Raw genomic sequence first — 14758 nt, 5'->3', positions numbered from 1 at the left:
CTAAGAAAATCCCAAAAAGACTAGGAGCTCTCTATTCAATTCAATTTTCTGTTTTGGTCACACTCTCTTGACTCCCAAAACGATCTGCACATCCCGGCGGGGGTAGTGGAATCTTGGTGTCTGAGTGAAAATGTGGAGGTGGAGGCCACAAAAGGCGCCAAAAATGCCACAAAAAGCGGGCACCAAGGGCAATGACGTGGTGTAGCTGGCCCCACACAAGCTCGGAGAGCTCCAACCCGGCTGAGCAGATGAGGGAGAGGTCGTGTGATGCCGATGAACCAGGGGGGCCAGGGCAGGGTCAGGGCCAGGGGCAAGGAGCGGGCAGAAGACAAGGGGCACATCAGGCTATCGGCAGACAACCACATACATGTCAGTCCACTCCCGCCTCTTGGATACGTGAGTCAAAACAAAGGTGTAAGGATCAAGAGCCCGACAATTTCCAGAATGGGCCCAGGTGACGCTGGTGAGCAAGATTCGGTGAAGGGATGCGAGATTTGGCCTCATGGGGTGGATGGAGTTTGAGCTGGGAGGGACAATATCGCCAGGTGTCAGCTCTTTGCCATGGATGGCAATTGGGCTAGTGCTGCAGGGAGTGAATCATGAGACTGGGTTGCCAATGGCCATTGTCCTCTCTGATGGACTGCTTGTCAGATATCCGAGCGTATAACAGCACAGCCATCCATGTTTTCTTTGTTCTGCTCGTGCTGACCCTGCTATGAGCTCACCTGGCTGTGTTCACCGATGACTTGATCAATGTCGTGCGACAGGCTCAATTGGCAGCCCGAAGCGTTTCTTTGTTCTCAAGACGTGTTCATGATCCGTCGCTCTCGGTGGATACAATCATGGTTGAGCATGTTGTTGGAGATCCACCATCAGCCGCATATCATGAACGAGATATACGAGAATGAATGGGCCAGGAGGGGCTGTGCACTGGGTTCAGTATGGGACAAAGTTTGATATCAAGCTTCGCAGAAAAAGTCCGTGACCTCCGAGCTGGATATACAAACATTCACTCATGCCTTTGTCATTGTGTTTCATGGCATCTAGAAGAGAGGTTGATGGCGGCTGACTCCGGCGCGGTGGAGCCCGAGCTGGGTGGTCTAAAGTGGTGGGTCTTTATTGCTGACATAACCACTTTCCACTTCGGTTTCTTATTGGCCGACGCGACTTTGGTGGGCTTGACTATTGCGACGAGGCTGAAAGATGCTGAATACGTTGGAAGCCTTTCGCAGCTCCCTTTGTCTAATTCCATCCTTTCAACCTCGACCGCCGCCCCGAACCGTTGAAACTGCGTCTGTTTTCATGAGAGAGAGCGCTGGAACCAAGATTCATCAAGAAACAGCCGCCGAGGCTAGCCAATTCCTCAAATCATGACTGACTGGGCCAAGCTCAAGGTCGTCGACCTGAAAGCCGAGCTCAAACGACGCGGCCTCCAGCAGCATGGCCTCAAGACCGAGCTTGTCGCGCGACTAGTCGAAGCTGATGAAGAGCAGGCGCGAGGGGAGGACGCGGGTGAGCCTGAAGGCGCGAACGAAGATGTACCCATGGCCGATGAGCCCGTCGACGATGAATCTCGAAGCGAATCTGTAACCCCCGATCTCGAAGCGGTCGAGAAGCCTGCGGCCGAAGATGCAGAGGTGGAAGAAAATACGACGAATGAAGAAAAGGCGGAAAACGACAAAGTTGATACGACCAAGGCAGACGTGAATGCAGAGGAGACCAACGAGCCGCAACAACCAGAGACTGTCAAGAACGGGGCCCCCGAGGAAGCTCCTGAAGTTTCCAACCCAACTGCAGACGTGCCGATACCTGGAAAGGAGGCAGGTGCTCAATCCAGAGAACCGACAGTCGAGGAGGCGTCAAGAGCTGCAACTACGACCGCGGCCTCTCCTCCCTCTCTCGAAGCCACACCAGCTGCAGAGAGACAGAAGCGCAAACGCCGCTCTCTCACACCGCCACCAACCGAAGAAGCCATCGCGCGCAAACGCGCCCGCGCAGAAGAGGGCACGGCGAACGGAGACTCCTTCCCCCCGCGCGAGGAACAATCACAGCCTCAGGTTGAGGAGCAGGAAGAACCTGCGCCTATGAACATCGACAACGAGGAGCCGCAGCCAGAAAAGAATCAAGAAACTGCACCCGCGCCCGCGCCCGAGCCGGAGCCCGAGCCAAACGCGCCGCGAGAGGAAACACCCGCCGATAAACCGCAGGAAATGGACTACGAGAGAGACGTTGCGCCTTCGGTGCACCCAGCTACTCCAGCCCTCTATGTCAAGAACTTGATGCGCCCCCTTCGGCCCCAGGACGTCAAGGCGCACCTCGTCGACCTCGCAACACCCCCAAGAGACCCCCTTGACGATAATATAATTGTCGAGTTCTTCCTCGACCAGATCCGCACCCATGCCTTTGTCGTTTTCAGGACCACCGCTGCGGCTGCCCGCGTTCGCAACGCCCTCCACGACATCGTCTGGCCCAATGAGAGCAACCGCAGGCCCCTCTGGCTAGACTTTATTCCTCCCGAGAAGGTGCGCGACTGGATTGAGACGGAGCATGCCAGCGGCGGTCCGCGTGGACGCTCCAGTGCTAGATGGGAGGTTGTTTATGAGAACGGCCCCGACGGGGTTGTCGAGGCTCATCTTGAAGAAGCCACAGCGTCCACATCTCGCGCAGGCCCTCCGCCGGGTCCACGACAGCCCACGGGCCCCTCCATGATGGGCGGCGACTCTGTTCCCCTCGGCCCTAGAGGCTATCGCGACCCTGCTATTCCAACAGGACCTCGTCCTGTCCGACCAGGCACCGGACCTGGCCCTCGTCCTCCCCTACCAACCCAGGCGGCGCCTCCAAGCGCACCAACAGCCGGCCTGCTATCTACTACCAGCCAGTGTCCGAAGATCTAGCAAGCCGCCGAATCGACAACATGCGCTCCTTCTACTCGACGGACCGCGACCGTGACTTTGGCCGTGACATCAACCGCTACTCTTTTGAGGACGGTGCCTCCTTCGTCGACCGAGGCAAGGAGGTCTTTGAAGGCATCCGACCCCCACACCGCGAGCGCGCCGTAGAGCGTGAGCGTCGTGGAGGACGTCGCCGTGGTGGCAGAGGTGGCGGTCGCCCACGGAGTGATCGCTACTTACCTCCTCCCCGCGACGACCGACGACCTCGGTATGGCTCTGAGCCCGAGAACGGCGTTGACCGGATGAGGGACTGATTCTACGCTCAGAGAAGGAAACTTGGTGCATATGCTTTTCCGTGTATATACATGAGAGATGAAATGGGAGATGGTCACTGGCTTGGAGGGCGGCGTCGAGGGGTCTAAAAGGCTGGCACGGAACACAGGGATGGGATCATGGTGGGCTTTACGGTATATGGAATTGAGGCTCGATTAATCGATTACCTTATGACTTGTCTGCCTGTGATATGATACAAAGGGTCATGGTTCTGAAAGACATGGGGAGACCCAGAATGTTGTGAGACCTGCATTTGCAACCCCTCCACAATTGCAGGATCAGGTGGGGGACAGTGAAAACATCAACCTCACAGCGAGTCGAACTGGGGAGAATTAAGATAGAATGTTCCAAGTTTGTTTATTGCTCTACGTATCCACAAGAAAAAGTATCAATCTTTATCCCTTCTCCCGCAAAGTGCAAAATCATCAACCGTCCGTTACCCAGCTACCGATCCTTGACGCCAAAAAGATTCCCTACGATGATCCGCCTACGCCTAAGCCGAAGCGGCAAGGGGAGTGGGCTCGACACCAACACGCTGTCGGCTGAGAATGTCGAGCATCAGGGGGCTGGGTCGGTTGTCCTTGTAGACGGTCTGGTTGCTCTTGGCGAGCTGGACGTTCTGGAGGTACTTGTCGAAGAGGTAGGAGCTGTCCATGGGACCGCCCTTGGCCTCGGGGTGGAACTGGGTAGAGAAGATGGGGCGGGTCTTGTGCATCATGCCCTCGTTGCTACCGTCGTTGAGGTTGACAAAGTACTCCTTGAACTCGCTGGGGAGAGTGCTGGCGTCAATGGCGTAACCGTGGTTCTGGCTGGTGATGTGGCACTGGCCAGTGGTCAAGTCAAGGGCGGGAATATTGTGAGCACGGTTGCCGTACTTGAGCTTAATGGTGCGGGCACCGACGGCGAGGGCCAGAAGCTGGTGGCCCAGGCAAATACCCATGATGGGGATGGAAGAGGTCTCCATCAGGCGAGCGAGGTTGTAGACAGTGTCCTGGCAGTGAGTAGGGTCACCGGGACCGTTAGAGATGAAGACACCATCAAAGTGCTGAGCGACCTTGTGGATGGGGTAGTCGTAGGGGAAGACGGTGACGGAGGCGCCTCGGCTGACCAGGCTGCGGAGAATGTTCTCCTTGACACCGCAGTCGATGAGGGCAACGTGCAGAGAGGCACCGGGAGACTCGACAACGAAGGGAGCCTTGGTGCTGACGCGCTTGACCAGGTTGATCTGGCCAGGGTCGATGAAGCTCTCATCCTCATCGGCATCGTACTCGTCACCAATGGAGATCCTAGCGAGGGAGGAACCCTGCTCTCGGAGGTGGGTGACAATGGCACGGGTATCGACGCCAGAGATGGCGGGAACACCCTCTCGGGCGCACCACTCTCCCAGGCTCTCAACGGCGGTCCAATGGCTGTAGTTGACAGCAACGTCGGAGACGACAACACCGGCGCACTGGACGTGGGGGGACTCGAAGTACTTGAGGAGGTTGTACTGGTCTCGGGCGTTGGAGGGAACACCATAGTTGCCAATGAGGGGCTGGGTGAAGACGAGGATCTGGCCTCGGTAGGAGGGGTCGGTCATGGACTCGGGGTAGCCAACCAGGGAGGTAGTGAAGACAGCCTCGCCAGAGATGTTTGCGTTGGCGCCGAAGGCCTTGCCCTGGAAGACGGGACCATCTCGGATGGTGAGAGTCGCAGGAAGGGAAGCGACAGGAGCAGTAGCCCGGGTAGGGGTGAAGGGCATCTTCCTGCCCTTGCTGCCAGCAACGGCCTGCTCAGACAGGTATCGGACCTGAAGCATAGATCGGCCAGGAGCCGACGCGGACTTGGCCGCGGGTTTGGCAAAGGATGCCAGTCGGGAGAACATTTTGATGTCGGTTGAGGGTGGTTGTTGAAGTCAAAGGAAGAGGAGCTGGTTGGTCAATGAAGCCCTTTAGCAAGATTGGGACTTCCAGAGATGGTCTGTAGCGCAAAGTTAGATTAGTTTCAGAAGCCCAACGTATCCAAGATGGGAAAGCTTGGGAAGCGGTGAGTCAGGCCAAGCCAGAGGTGAGACGAACCAGAGAGATAATCCTGTAGCGAACGAGTCAGCAACGAGTCAATTGAAGAGTAGAAGTATTGAAGAGACGATAGGAGAAACATTGAGTGTCGAGGAACCCGATCTTTACTTCCCGTCAAGCGGACAAGTTTTCAGCGGGGTCGCGATAGGATGCTCACCGACGAACGGAGCAGCAGCCGCACGCGACACAATGACTCGACAGACAAAAAAAAAAAAAGACGGTAGAAACGTACCTGCGAGGTGAAGATCGAAGGGCGTCCGTTCATATGAGCGGATTGTGAGACAAGCTCGGGGTGGGAGGAGGGGTGAGAAGCGTGAGACTATGCAGTCAGGGTGTTTGTATGAGTTGTAGGAGAGTTGATATATCGCGAGGATTTCTTTCTGTTGTAGAAGAAAAGAAAGAAAGAAGAGGGAGGGGCCGAAGAAGGAAGAGAAAAGACGAGATGAGAGACGCTCGCGCCTCCCTCCTCCTGACAACGCCGTGTTGGTCATTGGCCATGTTGGCTCCTCCCCGCCAAGTTTTTTTTTCTTAGTGGGGTAGCTTAGACTCGATTTTTGCTCTGGCGGAAGCCCAAAGCCGCCGAGCCGCCTGCGGGAGCCTCTGTTTTTGCCTGTTTTTGCGTGGGCGGCTTCGGCGCTCCGCCTGGTGACACCGCTACGGAGCCGCTAATGCAGCCCCTGGACCCTGGTGACGATGACCCGTCATTGTGGGAGGGAGTTGCTCGTGCTCCGATATCGTTTTTATCTAAGCTTGGCGGTTGAGTCTGTGTGTGCGCCTCCGTGCTTGACCAACACCAATTACACGTCACATCCTCTATCGGATCGACACTCTTTCCTCCATGACTGTTGAGTCGACGAGACGAGGGCAGCGATGCCCTTTTATCCTCTATGGGCCATGACGTACCGAGCCAACTCACGCGCGACGTCAAGCTCTTCACCTCAGCTCAGCTCAATGGGGAGGCCGGACAGTGGAGTAAACAAGAGACAGCTCCAGGATCCTTGTTGGGACGACGGAAGACCAAGGGCGTGCCCACTGATTCGCCCGCTTTCGCATGCGGGCGGTCAAGCTGAGGGCTGCCATGGGGCTAGAGTCGTTAAGAGTTTAGATCCATCACGGGTTTTTTGTTGATAACGGGCCAACAACCCCAGGAACATGGCGTCCGTCATATCCGAATCCCGGACAGGACGGCGGAATGGGCTTCGATAAGGGCGTTCCTGGATCGGACACAATGAGTCAAGACAGATAATCAGATCGAAGGTAGTCAAGGATCATTATAAGCCCAGACCATGAATGCCGAGATCAAGATGGACCTGAGATGCATGCATCAAGCACAGTCCTCTTCTCTCACGAGACTCTTTACCACTCAGCATCCACTCATGATACCCACAGGCACCACATTCATAAGTGCAAACTACCACCCATTTCTTTCATCGCACCCCGGCAGTACCAAGTGGAACGGACTGGGGCAGTGGAATTTCACTTCATCTCAACCTGAGAGTTGTAAAATCGAAACCTCATCTGCCCTGATGAGGTTCTGATTTTTTGCACTTTTTGCCACTTTTGCGAAACTATTCGACGTTGCACCGAGGAAGGAATCAGAGGCATTGGACATGGTAACTCAGCTTGGAGTTAGTATGAAATCGATTGATCAAATAATGAATCAATCCAGGTTGTCAACCTGATCTCGAGGCCTCTTCTCACTGGCTTGTATACCTGTCGCAAGCTTGGAGTTTCAACTCATCTTCACCAATGGCGGGATAATCACCGTGTCCAAGCATCCAGTTCTCAACAGCTTACTCCGTATATACTATCGAGACGTCTTGCTTGGCACATGTAATTACGTATTGCAGTGTTTTGTGAGGGGCCGTTTATAGCTTTAGGTTGTAAACTATGGATACTATTGTGTCGAATATGTCGACTGTGCTCCTACACCCAGCTCTCTGAGAAGGAAAGTGATATCATCAACAATGTACATATTGACATGACGTTTATTTATTCTATTTCTCGTACACTACATCGAGGTTCTTTTTACAACGAAACTCCTCGACTCGTGCATATTCATCAAGCTGTCGTCTCATTTACAGCGCACCAAGCTCCTTGAGCTTGCTAACCAGGCCACCAACATCCTCGACCTTGCCACCACCCTGTCGAGTGGGAGGCTCTGTTAATCGTTAGCAATCCATAGCTCTTAGACATTCTTCCCAATGGCACAGGAAACTCACCGGCAACCTTGAGCACCTTGAGGCGCTTCTCATTGTCCAGCCCAAAGTCGGACAGCTTGACCTTTTCGAGCTTCTTCTTCTTGGCCTTCATGATGTTGGGCAGACTGGCGTACCGGGGCTCGTTGAGCCGCAGGTCCGTCGTGATCACCAGGGGCAGCTTGGCCTTGACAGTCTCAACGCCGCCGTCCACCTCCTTGGTCACAATCACCTCGTCGCCGGCGCCGAACTCGACCTTGCTCGCCTGCGTCGCCTGCGGCCACCCCAGGAGACCCGCCAACATCTGGCCCGTCTGGTTGGCGTCGTCGTCGATGCTCTGCTTGCCCAGCACCACCAGGTTGCTCTTCTGCTGCTCTGCCGCCTGTCGCAGGAGCTTGGCCACCGTCAGGGGCTCCAGTTCCTCGCCGTCCTTGAGCTCCACGTGGATGCCGCGGTCCGCGCCCATCGCCATCGCTGTCCGGAGCACGTCCTGCGCCTTGGGGGGTCCAGCCGAGATGACGCAGATGTCCTCGACACCACCGGGGGCTCGCTTCTTCTCGCGGATGCGCACAGACTCCTCGACCGAGAGCTCGTCAAAGGGGTTCATCGAGTGCTTGACGCCGGCCGTCTCGACGCCCGTCTGGGCCTTGTTCACTCGGGGCTTGACCTGCGACGCTGTCAGAGCTCAATGGATCTTGTCTCGTTCCAATTCCCATGCCCTTACCGCATAGTCGATAACCCGCTTCACAGGGACGAGGATCCGTAGTGCCGACATCGTGGTGGTTTGCTGTTCAATGCGAGGTTGAATTGAAGTTGTCGAGGGGGACGGCGGCAAGAAGTACAAGACGGCCGAGCCAAGTCGTCATGGCAAAGCTCGGGCGGGAGCGGTACCGGCTAGGGCCGGCTCCAACCTCGGCCGACTACCCCACGTGACAGCCGTCTTGAGGCCGAGCATCGGATTTGTGCGCCCGGTCACCGGGACCTTGAGTTATGAGCTCAAGGCTTCGCTTTCTTGAGTAAGACTATCAAAACCGGCGTTTTCAATGCCAAAATTCGTGTCCAAGAGACCGATTCTTGACCGAGAAAGACAGCCTCTACCATAAAACCACCTTGGACTTACAACAGCCCCCGTGGCTAACTCGGCTTATAGCCGACTTCGACCGCCGGCGACTAGAGGTAGAATGCCGAGTCCAACCATCAATACCCTCTGACATACGTCAGGCATATATCGAATCCCCTTCACACTGACAAACATTGCTGCCGTCTTATTGCAAAACCCTGGAGATGACCAAATTCTCTTGATCAAGACTCGCTCCATTAACAAGCACGCCTATACTCCAAAGCTCCAACTCCCAGCCATCAACAACATGTTTCCTCTCAGTCTACCCTCTTACGCCCCCCCAGCAATCCACTTCACCAATCATCCCACTCGTCCGTCTGCTTCTTCGGCGCCGGAGCTGGGTTCTTCTTGCCCATGCCCATAGCACTTGTGCCGATGGAGCTATTGTTGGGTTGCCTCTGGTCTGCCAGGTTGGAGAACTCGTCCCAGAAGTTCTTCTTGCTCTCGTCCAGTGGGGCATCCCGGCTCCTTTGGTGCTCAGGGCCCTCTACAAAACGGTTGAAACCCTCTTGTGCGTTCTTGCCAGCTTGCTGAGCTGATTTGGCGAATGAGGCTGCTGTTAATTGCGCCTGCTTGGCAAAGTCACCCTCAGCGAGCTGTGGGGGGTGGTCATGTTAGTCGAGGTCATCAGAGAACATAGGGATCGTAGATAATGAGGTCATACCTGCTTGGCCGTGGGCTGAATGTAGCCATCATTGACTGTCTTAGCAGTCTTGGAGACTGTCGACGTAAACCAGCCGAAACCCTTGGTCAGCGCCGCCATCGTGTCCTTTTGCATATCGGCAAAGTTGGGCAGGTCATTGTCCGACTGGCTCGGCCCAGGCGTGCTGCCAAACCCAGCATACTTGCCTCCCTGGCTAGGAGGCAGATGGTCTGGCCGCGAGGCATTGTCGGCGCCCAGCCTGGCAAAGTACTGGTCGTCCACCCTGACCTTGCCCGACCCCGGCGCCGGGCTCTGGTTCCGGTTGGCGGTGCCGCCCATGGGAGTCGACGACCGCGACGCCGGCTTCGCGGCAGCGGGCGCGGGAGCTGGCTTCTTGGCGCCGGGCACGTACTCGCGGCCCTCGACCTTGCAGCTCAGCCTCTCCTTCCACTCCTCGCCGACCTCGCCGCTGTACCGCTCCGCGATGGTCGAGTCCTCCCAGGTGATGCCCATCATCTTTGTCTGCTCATGCGCCTCGAAAAAGTCCCTCCACCCCTCGTTGCCACCGAGTCGCATCCGCTCGATCTCGCTCGACTTGAAGGCGTCCATCGAGATGCTCCGGACGAAGGAGATGTGCACGCCGAGGCCCCGATGCACACCGGCGCACGACAGGCAGATAAAGATGCCAAACTTGGGAGATGCCCATTGCGGGGATGGCGCATTGCAGTCGCAGCAGAGGTTGTTCTTGGATTCTTTCTGGAGGGCGGCAAGCTGGGATAGACGTCAGCACGTGTGAGCGCATCGCCGCCAGGAGGCGACAGCAGAGAGGCCACAAGCCTGATAGGGAGGAAAGGGAGAAAGCAGACTTGACTGACCTTGGACCGCGTCTCGGGATCTACCTCCCACATGCCCTTGGACGCCATCGCGACAGACGTAGAGACCGTAACCGATCGGATGCTCTCGAGTCGAAGGTTTGTTTGGGTGACGGATGTTTGGTATGGGTGGTTGATGCCCAGCTGGCGGCTCGAAACCAGTTGCAAAGGGAGACGAATGGTTGTCTCAGTGAGCTAGAGGCTACAGTAGGTGACCCCCCTGCCTCTTCTGCTTGGATCCAGTACTCCGTACACCACTCAGCGCTCAGGGCACTGAAGCATGGGTCCTGGTCCCGTCGGGTCTTGCTGCGTGCCAGTAGGTTCCGTGTTCAGTTCAAGCTGGATCCATCCATCCATCCATCCAGTAGCAGGGTCCTTAAGGGGTTGGGTCGGCGGGGCAGGCCGCTGCAGTTCATACCTGGGTACCGTCCTTATCCCCCGAAACAGCACATTTCAAGGTTCTAGAACCAACATGTACAATGCCCACGTGAGCTTCAACACCACACTCCTTGACATGCCGTATCAGGAACCTAGAATAGCGTTTGAAAGCATATCTTTGCGCCCATGAACATTCACACATAGCTACCTATTGGCAGTCCATCCTCTACAAACCGAGCTGGAACGCTCTCAGCTCCTCTGGTGAGAACCATGACGCCTCCCCGATGATCCCCACAATCCTCTCAAACAACGACGTCAACATGGCCTTCGACATGCCTATCAAACACTACATCACATCATCGACAAACTCACTCATTCACTTTCAGGACACATCACTTCAAACGCACCATCAGGCATTCTAACCCACCAGCATTACAATCATCTTGTTTCATCAAAAACGCCCTGTTTAATAAATGCGCCGAGCTTTTCTCTCCCTCCAGCCGCCTCCGGCGTAAACTAGTGTACATCCCAGCAGAAGAGTGATGGAGAAAAGGGTGATACAAATACATGAATAAGGGCCTGCGAACTTTTGCGTTCCGATTATGGAGATATTAAGTGTTTTGAGAAAAGAGAACAAGGTTGACAAGAAAACACCATTCCGAGATTTCATCAGAGTTCGAATAGCTCTTGGTTACGTCCCAGTCAAGGTGTTGAATAATCCCCTTTGTTTCTTTTCATCTCTGTAGTGAGAATCTACCGTAAGAGAAATCGTTGAAATCGCGTGCCAAATCGTAAGAGTGATCATCGTGGCATGAACAAATCTTCATACCCGTGAGACTCGCGTCAGGCCCAGACTTAGGCAGTGGTGACGGGAGTGGTGGTAGCGGCCGCAGGGGCAGCAGCAGGAGCAGCGGGAGCCGCAGCGGGGGCAGCAGCCTCAGTCTTCTTCTCAGCAGCAGCCGGGGCGGCAGCAGGAGTAGCAGCAGGGGCGGCAGCGGGAGCAGCCTCAGTAGCCGGGGCAGCCTCCTTCTGGCCGTTGACGGCACCACCCTCGTGGTGGTCATCATCGGTCTTGTCGGGGCTGTCAATAGCAACCTTGACGGCAATCTCACGGCCCTCAATCTCCTTTCCGTTCATCTCAGAAACAGCCTTCTGCTGAAGCTCCTCAGAGGCCAGAGTGACGAAGCCGAAGCCACGGCCCTTGCGAGCCTCACCGCGAGCCTGAAGCTTCTTGATCATGAATCGGGGGATGGGTCGGAGAGCGATCTTGGCAGAAGAGGGCTCGTAAGCCTTGAAAAGCTCAATGAGCTGTTGACAAAGTTAGCAGATACTCATCGCACAGTTCAGGGGTTACTGACCTTCTCCTCGGTCAGGTCATAAGGCAGGTTGGCGACCATGACCTTGGTCTTGGAAGGAATTCCATCAGCGGGAGGGCCACGCTCGCGGCGCTCGCGCTGAGGTCGAGCTTGAGTCTTGGTCTTGGTACTGTCGTCAGTGTTGATCTTGTTTGTGATGTCGGTCAAAGGTTGAACCTCAGTGGTGGTAGGAGCAGCGACTGCGGCGGCAGCATCCTCGGTAGCAGCAACGGCCTCGGTAGCCTCACCCTCCTTCTTCTCACCGGCGCCCTCCTGCGTATTGGTCAGTAAAAGTTTCAGAGGGGCGACATCTTTCGATTGTGACTCACACGTCCAGCGCGGGCGCCGCGACCACCACGACCACGGCCTCGGCCACGGCCACGTCCCGAAGCACGGCGACGAGATCCCTCAGCGCCGGAACCCTCTCCGTTGGCGCCCTCGGTCTTCTCACCAGCGGGCTCGGGCTTGCGAGCGAGCTGGACGGAAACCTTGCGCTCGAGGATCTCCTTGCCGGAGAGCTCCTCGATGGCACGCTCGGCCTCAGAGGGGGTGGAGAGGTCGACAAAGGCGTAGCCGACAGGGCGGTCGGTGCGAGGGTTCTTTGGGATCGAGACAGACTCACTAGAGAGACGTCAGTAAATGCTTGGCGTTCGCCATGAGGTGATGGTGCGGTGGCAGTAGATGGACGTCAAGCCCGTGCAGCCAACAGGGACAAGCCCAGTTTGCGCGGCGCCTTCCCAGTTGTGAACCGTCCAGATGCGACGCAGAAGTCGAGACCCTCTGATGTGGTGGTGGTTCTGGGACGTGCCTGCCGACATTCGTCGTCGTCTGATGTCCAGGGAAGGAGCGCATCGCGATGGCAGAGAGACACGTGTCTCCAGCGGGGTACTCGAATGTCGAGCTCAAAGGGCGGCGAGAAGGGGGACAAAAGGCTCGAGGGATGGGAGGCGAGATGATCAAGAGAAGAGGGAACTCACACAAGATAGCTCTTGAAGAAGTCCTTCAACTCCCCCTCAGTTGTCGCATAGGCCAGGTTGCCGATGTAGAGGCGGCGGCCCTCAGCAGCGCTGGCCGAGGCGGCCTCGTTGGCGGCCGTCTTGTCATCGGCAGGCTTGCTGATAGAGGTATTGCTCAGAGTGTTTGCGACGTCATTAACGGCAGCATCCAGGTTGTTGGTGGTGTTGGCGGTGGTAGTCATGATGGCGGCTGGTGGATGAAGGTTGTGGTTAGGTTGAGTATGACGTTCGGAACTTGGGGACCTGTGGTGGAGGAGCGTTCGAGAACGAGGGCTGCAGGTTGGACAGGTTCAACTCTGGTGCAATAAGGAGGAGTTTGATCAGGGTAGCTTGGTGCCCTAGAAACGGGGGTTGGGGGATTAGACAGACGACGGTGCGTTGCGCGGAGACACAAGTGAACTGGAGTTGTGATGGGGAAGAAGAGAAAGGGAGGAGAGAGAGCGATAGGAGCCGCGCGAATCTTGAAATATTTTTTCGGCTTTGGGCTTGGGGGAGGGAGGAAGGGGCGTGTTGAGCATGGGGTTGGGTCGGTCAGGTCAGGGGGGGTGGGAGGGAAGGCGTGAGCGAGCACTCAGCAGGCAAGATGTGGAAAGTGGGAAAGTGGCCAGGGCTGGGGGAGACGGGCAGGTGCGACGAGTGGAGGAGGACTGCGGGTACACGACACGAGGAGGGTACTCGAGGGGGGATCGTGATTAGGCGGTGTCTGCACGTTGCGGTCAAGGAACTGAGGTACTGCCCACCACTGAATGGGTATCAGATACATGGAAGCTCCCAGAGAGCTGTGTGCGTTGTGGATTCCCTCCCGCTTGGTGGTCCCGGCACACCTGAGGCTGCTTCCTGCTGGGGGAGTTCTCGATCAAGTCACGAATGGCAGGACGTACCTAGAGATGAGGCGAGGCGGTCGCTTCAAGGAGGATGTCGATGATTCAGAGACAGAGAGTGTAGCGGAGGGGCAGAGTTGAAGAGAAGACGGTCTCCTGATTTGTTTTTGGACTTTGACGGCTTTGAATTTGTGCCAGTTCATGTAGGTATTAGGGCCTGGCGTGTGGGTGTGCGGGCCTGCATGTGCGTCACGACCTTGTGTATCGGTCAGGTCTGTGGCATGGCATTGGAGATGGACATCTGTCATTCAAAGTTTAACATGAATAGGGGAGCGTTTGAGCGACTCGTGACTTGGTGTATACATTGTCATCTATAGGAGCACCAACACCGCCGGGGAACGGCAAACAAGCCAAGCTACGCAATGGATACTATTGTAGTTGACCGCTGGTTCAACGTTGTTCTCAGATGGACACCTGTGGGGGCGTGTTGTTGACAGGCTTGGCACCTCAGCTGTAGTTTCGGCGTGTGTCATCCATCACCAGCCATCACGACATCAACAGCAAACGGTTGCCGTGCCGTGCTGCGCTGTGCTGCGATGCAGGTCTTGCATCTATCCATCCATGTTTGACTTACACGGGGCTGAAGAACAGTCGTCAACCTCGCTCGCCTGTCCTGTCCCGCAACTCACATTGATGCGTTTATGCACGACACGGGCAGCTACTCCAATTAGAGCAAGTCTGTTTTCACCTTTATTTGGAAACCTGGCCTCAGGGCTGCCTCATTGGGAAACGAGAGAAATGCAAACGCGTTGTATCTCGTTGGCATGGAGAAAAGTACGGACAGAAGCCAGCAAAATGCATGATATCGTTGCAATACTCCTGACTGGGCGCCTGAAGGGCCGAAATTGCTTCTCGTCCTGGATAATTTCACAGCTGATTGAATCTCCCGTATCTCTGGAGGTTGTGTCCCCCCCTGACAAGGCCAGCTCGCCCTCCCCGACCCCGACCCCGATAAATAGGGGTTTGCTGGGACACTGCCCCAGGCCAGGACCTTAATGGGAGCTCTCCCTCCCA

The 14758-nt window shown here is 56.1% G+C and overlaps 6 protein-coding genes across 6 annotated transcripts; 2 read left to right on the top strand and 4 right to left on the bottom strand.

Annotated features, from left to right (window-relative positions):
• Window positions 1–1370: 1370 nt before the first annotated feature.
• MRS44_006245 (uncharacterized protein) lies at window positions 1371–2894 on the top strand (the record flags this gene model as incomplete). The annotated part of the gene is made up of 1 exon (XM_046268378.2): window positions 1371–2894. One exon carries the CDS (start codon window positions 1371–1373, stop codon window positions 2892–2894), a length of 1524 nt encoding a protein of 507 aa, XP_046140169.2.
• A 20-nt stretch (window positions 2895–2914) lies between these two features.
• MRS44_006244 (uncharacterized protein) lies at window positions 2915–3205 on the top strand (the record flags this gene model as incomplete). Its single annotated transcript, XM_065621697.1, has 1 exon — window positions 2915–3205. One exon carries the CDS (start codon window positions 2915–2917, stop codon window positions 3203–3205), a length of 291 nt encoding a protein of 96 aa, XP_065477769.1.
• A 512-nt stretch (window positions 3206–3717) lies between these two features.
• MRS44_006243 (uncharacterized protein) lies at window positions 3718–5088 on the bottom strand (the record flags this gene model as incomplete). The annotated part of the gene is made up of 1 exon (XM_046268382.2): window positions 3718–5088. One exon carries the CDS (start codon window positions 5086–5088, stop codon window positions 3718–3720), a length of 1371 nt encoding a protein of 456 aa, XP_046140170.1.
• Window positions 5089–7359: 2271 nt separating this feature from the next.
• MRS44_006242 (uncharacterized protein) lies at window positions 7360–8254 on the bottom strand (the record flags this gene model as incomplete). The annotated part of the gene is made up of 3 exons (XM_046274658.2): window positions 7360–7442; window positions 7504–8146; window positions 8204–8254. 3 exons carry the CDS (start codon window positions 8252–8254, stop codon window positions 7360–7362), a joined length of 777 nt encoding a protein of 258 aa, XP_046140171.1.
• Window positions 8255–8892: 638 nt separating this feature from the next.
• On the bottom strand, window positions 8893–10764 carry MRS44_006241 (uncharacterized protein; the record flags this gene model as incomplete). The annotated part of the gene is made up of 5 exons (XM_046280545.2): window positions 8893–9195; window positions 9264–10013; window positions 10118–10309; window positions 10533–10644; window positions 10727–10764. 5 exons carry the CDS (start codon window positions 10762–10764, stop codon window positions 8893–8895), a joined length of 1395 nt encoding a protein of 464 aa, XP_046140172.2.
• Window positions 10765–11347: 583 nt separating this feature from the next.
• MRS44_006240 (uncharacterized protein) lies at window positions 11348–13045 on the bottom strand (the record flags this gene model as incomplete). Its single annotated transcript, XM_046281897.2, has 4 exons — window positions 11348–11800; window positions 11851–12120; window positions 12177–12468; window positions 12825–13045. The coding sequence occupies 4 exons, from the start codon at window positions 13043–13045 to the stop codon at window positions 11348–11350; spliced, it is 1236 nt and encodes a 411-aa protein (XP_046140173.2).
• Window positions 13046–14758: the final 1713 nt, after the last annotated feature.

This window comes from Fusarium solani (assembly GCF_023522795.1).
Source record: "Fusarium solani strain SB1 chromosome Unknown bctg00000003_1, whole genome shotgun sequence".
Classification (NCBI taxonomy): Eukaryota; Fungi; Ascomycota; class Sordariomycetes; order Hypocreales; family Nectriaceae; genus Fusarium; species Fusarium solani.
This window is presented reverse-complemented; position numbering and strand designations above follow the sequence as displayed.